The sequence below is a fragment of the Uloborus diversus genome, chromosome 1, assembly GCF_026930045.1.
Source record: "Uloborus diversus isolate 005 chromosome 1, Udiv.v.3.1, whole genome shotgun sequence".
Taxonomy (NCBI): domain Eukaryota; kingdom Metazoa; phylum Arthropoda; class Arachnida; order Araneae; family Uloboridae; genus Uloborus; species Uloborus diversus.
The window spans coordinates 128161669-128167885 of record NC_072731.1 but is presented as its reverse complement, the minus strand read 5'-3'; the positions used below and the strand labels follow the sequence as shown (position 1 = coordinate 128167885).

The 6217-nt window shown below is 36.2% G+C and overlaps 1 protein-coding gene across 1 annotated transcript; it reads left to right on the top strand.

Annotated features, from left to right (window-relative positions):
- Nucleotides 1–4855: 4855 nt before the first annotated feature.
- LOC129221169 (39S ribosomal protein L13, mitochondrial-like) lies at nucleotides 4856–5694 on the top strand. The gene has a single exon (XM_054855624.1). It carries the CDS (start codon nucleotides 4999–5001, stop codon nucleotides 5551–5553), a length of 555 nt encoding a protein of 184 aa, XP_054711599.1. The 5' UTR covers nucleotides 4856–4998; the 3' UTR covers nucleotides 5554–5694.
- Nucleotides 5695–6217: the final 523 nt, after the last annotated feature.

Below are 6217 nucleotides of genomic sequence, written 5' to 3'. Positions count from 1 at the left end.
TGCTCATATTTTTGGAAGCAATAAAGTTCTTGTATCAAAACTGTGTCTGTATATTTAGTTTTTTCTACCAGATTGTTATAAATTTTCTTCTGCAACCTCTCAAATTAGCTACTATGTATTTTTTTTAACAGCTATATCTAGCCATTTCATATAAATCTTACAAGTGTGGTTAAAAAAAAAAAAACATTTTAATATTTGAAGTTTGGTTGCTAATATTGCAAATAAGTGTTGGTTCAGTTATGTTAGGACAAATGATGAGTAAAAGAAATTGTCCCAGACATGCACTGCTCATGGATCCTTCAAGTGTGCGTATTAGAGAGGATATGCCTTTCTTTTTCAAATTAATACATGATTTATAATTATTTATCTATTTTTAGCTGATAGCCCTCACACATTTTCAGTTGTTTTAGTTTTAGCCATAATTTCTTAGGTTTCAAAATTTTGTTTCCTCCCCCCCCCCAAGATTGTCATTTTTTTTCAAGCATTTGCAGCGTAGCACATTCTGGCCAAGAGACCCCACGGTAATACAAAGACCACACAAACTTTGATTTCACAATTTTACTTGCAAACGTATAAATCGTTATAACTTGAAAAAAATAAATAAAAGCTCCTTTCATTCATTTGAATTTTTACGTCTTGAATTCAAATTATGTTTTTCGAAATAACGAATTGCGATAGGACCCTACTCGTTGAGTTTCTTGTTTCTATAAATAGAATGGAAGTAGAGGACAAATTCACACTCACATATCATGACCAGTGATTTTCTAGGTAAGGTAAAACAAGGCATATTCTTTAAAAAAAAAGAAACTAGTAATTAGGATGAGGTAATAAAGATAAGATATGGCCAATTTACACTTTTGCACTTATCATACAGATTATACTTACAGCGTATAACATTATGATACCTTTATCCTTATCAGTATTAAGTTTTTTTAGATGTGTTTCCTGAAAATACGTGATTTTACACAAAAAAAAAAAAAACTTTATGCAAGAGCTATTTGAGGTAAACCTTGAATGAATGCAGACGATTTGTAACCATGACGACGAAAATTAGTCTCGCTAAATAAATATTTAAAACAAAATTTGTCTATAAATATTTTATTAATTCCCTCATTATTTGGGGTTTGAGTATACAAATTTAATATTTGTTTTCTCCCATTATGGGAAGAAAAAAGTAAAATAAATTTTTTGATTAATTTTGTATATAATGACTCAAGAATCTCAACGGAATATCAATCTCCCTGATGTGGAGTTGAGATACGCCCATTAACATATCGGTCACTTAAATTTATTTTACCGATTAATCCGTGAAACGATTATTGTCGCTTTTTTTTTCTTATCCTAACCTAAACTCCAAATTCGACTTATAGAATCTGCTTTTCCCACTTCTGTAATGCGCTATGGCAGTTGTTTCTAACTATGACATGAACAGAGAAATCTTTTTTTTTTTTTTTTTTTTCTAGGAATAAATGGTTTTGATTTTTTTTTTTTTTTTTTTGACCAACGTTTCAGGAGGGGTTTTGTCACCAACCCTAATCTACGCTACACTGGCTGGGAGTTGCCCCCCCCCCCCAAAGGATGAATTAATTTCACTATTTTATTTATTACTTTTTAATTGACCTTTCTTTTGCATTTTTTACGTAGTTAATTAAAAAGAACACAAAATACACACAGCATATTTGCTTGCTAAAGAAGTATTACTGGAGTCAGAGGCCCAGAGTTGCAGAATACATTTAACTCGCTGGTTTCGAATTCAAGGGACCATAATATCGCGATTCGTCCACTAATTCTTCTTTCATGGAATCAATAATTAACATTTTTTTAAAAAATTTGTAGGCGCACCTAAAAGAGTCATTTTGATCCAGGAACCTATTTGCGAAATAATAAATTTCTTTTTCAGCTTATAAAAAACGCAAAATGAAAGAAATCATATGGTAGTTTCTTGGAAAAACCATGATTTTTAATGGAAACGGCATGTAGTATCAATATGTTATCTCAACTGTATCATGGTTTTAAGAACAAATCAGCAATTGTTTTGAAATTCACACAAAAATAGTTTCTGAATTCTTCAGTAAAACTTATATGTTATGAAGTTATGATTTTCTTTATAAATTAATTTAAAAATCTCAAGTGAGATATGGGTTTATTTAATAACCTTGCCCTTATATTATAATCTTTATGGCAATTTTCCTGAGTAAAACTGCTCATTGTCTAGCATCTCGGTGACATTATATTGGGTTAAACGGCTTGAAACGTTAAAGATGCTTTCCGTCCGCATTAAAAGTATATTAGTGCATAATATTTATGTACTTCGAAGTAGATTCATTGATATAAAGGAGAAATAAACAACATGCACATTTAAAAATAAAGCCATTAAAACTTTGTTATGAAACATCGAAGGGAGGGGGGAGCTATATCAATTTTCCGTACCCCCTCCAAATGATTTTTCTGTATCCGCCCCTGCTGGCTGGTCGTCGTATTCATGTTAGTTAATCAGCACAAAGTATTTTTTTTTTATCAGGGACAATTGCAAACTGCATTGTTCACGCTTATCACAATAAGGCCATATAGTCGTGGGGGGGGGGGAGTCAGGCCCGTTATTTGGACAGTTTGGTCTTAAAGGAGGGTAGTCTCCGATTGAAAAAAACTATAAGATCTTGAAGGAAAACTCAAGCTCTGGCGGCCCTATATTGGTGGTTCCAATTATTTTCTTGATCAGGGGCTCTGTTTTTTATTTTACTTCGAACTGAGCAGGCCCGGATCTATAGTTTTTGTGCCCAAAAATCTGTAGGGCCCTTCCCTTAGTAGTATGTTTGTAACTTAAGTCTGTGTAGTTTTTTTACTTTTTTTTTTTCAATTTTTTCCCCAATTTCTTGGGACGTTGGGCCCCTGCACCGCGAAGTCTGCTGTACGCAGATCCAGGACTGGAACCGAGGACACTCGTGATCCCCTGCTCCCATTGTGCATATATACAGTAGGAGATTCTATATCGTCCAAAAAGCTGTCTGTGTGTAGATCAGAAACATGGTTACAAAGCAAGATTCATGCTTAGGAACATATGACGTTAACATAACGCTGACGCGCGATATGCATACAAAGTCAGAAACAGAAACAGGCTGTCGGATTCCTCTCCTGAAGAAATACTAGAAATGATGCTGAACAAGAAAAAATCAACAGTTTCGGAATAGCGTCAACCGTGCCAATCTTCATTAAGATAAAGTATAGCAGTCGACATTGGTCCAAAAATTTTCTTATTGGGGGGGAGGAGGCAGTCAACACCTCCTGATACCCAAAAGTGACGATCTTGGAATGAAGACAACAGTTTAATAGTATCATGGTGCTTAAATCTTTCTCATGAGCGATGTCCTGACTCCATTTAACCCCGGAGAATATTGATATATCATATTGATCCCGGAAAATGGGCGCCCATATACAAAATTTTAAGAGGAGGGGGCCTAGATATTTTCCCCATGGTTTAGCAGGATATATTTTCCCCGTGGAAACCGATTTCTGTACAGGTTAGAGTTATTAAAGTTTGACATTTTTACTACTTACTCATTTAGCTAGAGAAAGTACTAAAATCAATTAAGTTCTGATTTCCAAGAGTGACCACCTAGGGGGGGGGGAGGGTCATGGCGCAGACTGCGCCATTAAAACTTTTAGGGGGTGATTTGAGGGATATTTTTCTCATTGAGGGGCTCAATATTGAGAGGGGTGCGCCCTTGGGGGACACCTCTGTGATTTATAAGGGGGGCTTGAGCCCTCACTTTCCGCCCATATGGACGTCTATGACCGGAGTACCCCCCTCCATAGAGAGAGTCCCTCTAAATAAAGGATAAACACATCACTTAAAACTACCCCCTTTTAAAATCCTAATTAAAGCAGCCTGTGCACCATGAACTCTCTCTCTCTCTCTGCGTATATTCCTTCCTAAATTACGTCAACGATCCTGTTCAAGCGACGCATCAAATTAAGGACAGTAGTCCCTGAAAAGTTTCATTTGAATGACAGGGGTGCTCATCCCCGATGGGCAAGGGCACATCTCTTCAATATCGCAAAAAACACCCCTCCCCCCGAATGAGAAAAATACCCCTAGAAGCACCCCCCTAAAAATGCCACGATCCCCCCTAGGTGGGCACCCCCTAGGAATGAGGACATTTAATACTCAAGAGAACTCAAGCTATAGCTCAAGCAGGAGATCTCCTTTCCAATACATAGCTCTTAACGCCTTCCGTTCTATAAAAATCTCCGTAGGGATTCTATGGAATACTAGTTCGAAAACCCATGAGAACAAGTACTAGTACATTCTCCCCCCCCCCTTCCCCAAAAAAAGGAAAAAAATAAATCCAAGGGGAGTCCTCATAGCATCCCACAAAATTCTCATACACATCAGCATTTCTTAAGAATAATAAAAAAGGAAACATTTAAAATGCTTTTGCTTACGACAAAGCCTCAAAGCTTTTGTAACATTGATTCCGAGCAAATTTCTCTGCACGCAAGAAAAAAAATGGCAACCGACAATATTACTCAACTGTATAATTCGTCATGTAATTTATTTCCTGTAGAATTAGAAGTTTTTCGCCAAAATAAGCGATTTCTTTGGAAATAAGTAGTCCCTACTGGAGTAGACTTCGTTAGCCAATCACAGCTGCTTATTTTCGAGGAGTAGTAGCAACGTCCTACTTGGCTTGAATACTGATTATGTATTACATTTTATTAAGTTTTTTAGAGAAATTATATTGCGAAAATTTATTTCAATGCTTATCAGGAAATGGTTTTAAAGTATTAGAAACGAGTATTTTTTTGCATGGACGGATGTTTCTAAAATCTAATAATTTGCGTATGGCAACAAGTTCCATGTAAACAAAACACAAAAGTACTTTTTGAGAGTTTTTTATGCTGTTTCTTTGTATATAATTTTACAGGGAAATTTTGGAAATAAGAAGAGTAGTTATTGTTATTCCATCGTCTCATAAAGTTTTATCCCAGACCTTTTTAATGATGGCTAAGGCTGTTTTGTCCAAACATAAGCGTGCTAAGCAGTGGTCCGTCTTCTCTCGCCTGTGGCACTTGTATGATGCTACCTGGCAAAATCCTTTCGATTCTGCTGAACTAATTGCCAAGTATCTATCTGGAAAGCACAAGCCTATTTTTCACACGCTGAGTGATTGTGGTGACCATGTTGTGGTCATTAACACTGAGAAAATCGCTATGCCCGGTACCGAGTGGAGATACAGGATGTACAGACACCACACGATGTATGCCCAAGGAGAAACATTTACTCCCGCTTGGGAGCTCCAAAACAGAGATGCAACTAAAGTGATGTGGAAAGCCGTTTACAAAGCTTGCGGAACAACACTTCTCAGGCACACCCGGCTACAACGGCTGCATCTATTCGCAGACGATAAAATTCCAGAGGACATAAAAGTTAACATTTGCAGTCAGATTCGGCAGCTGAGACCTGTGCCTAAGAGATTAAGCGAATATTCTCAAGAAGAATTGGATCAATTTCCAAAACTCTTTGATTGGCCGGAAAGTTACAGTAAACAGTAGTGATTACTTTGAACCCAACAATCTTAATTGTAATTTTTGTTCATTTAGATGATACCAAATGAAAATACGTAGTTGAAGCTTTTGATAGTTCTTGCTTTTTCCACTGTGCCTTTTTCTCCTTGGTTATATGGAAATAAAACTATGTTCAAAATTAACATTATGAATTTCTTAGAGACTAATAGTCTGTTGACTAGTTTGCAGTATGGTTTCAGAAAAGGTAAATCGTGTGCTACTAATTTATTGCATTTCTATGACAAGGTTACCTTGGCTTTAGATAACAAAAAGTGAATGTTGTTTATATTGATTTTCAAAAAGCTTTTGGTTAGGTATACCGCATGTTGCTCTACTCAGCAAACTAGCTGATATAGGAATAGGAGGAAAAACTTTACTTTGGGTTAGGAATTGGCTGACTGGAAGGAAACAAAGTAGTTGTGAGGGGAAATTATTCTAAATGGAATGATGTTTTAAGCGGGGTTTCTCTGAGATCAGTTTTGGAGCCTCTTCTGTTTATTATATTTAAGAATGACATTGATGAAAATATTTCCGGAAACATAAATTGTTTCGCTGATGATGTAAAAGTTATGGGGATTGTAGAGAATGAAGAACAAGTAAAACAGCTGCAAGAGGATTTAGATCATATTACTGATTGGGCGGATAAGTGAGA

What these genes read in the sequence shown, in the direction of transcription:
- LOC129221169 (XM_054855624.1), top strand. Translation starts at nt 4,999, where the DNA reads ATGATGGCTAAGGCTGTTTTGTCCAAACATAAGCGTGCTAAGCAGTGG.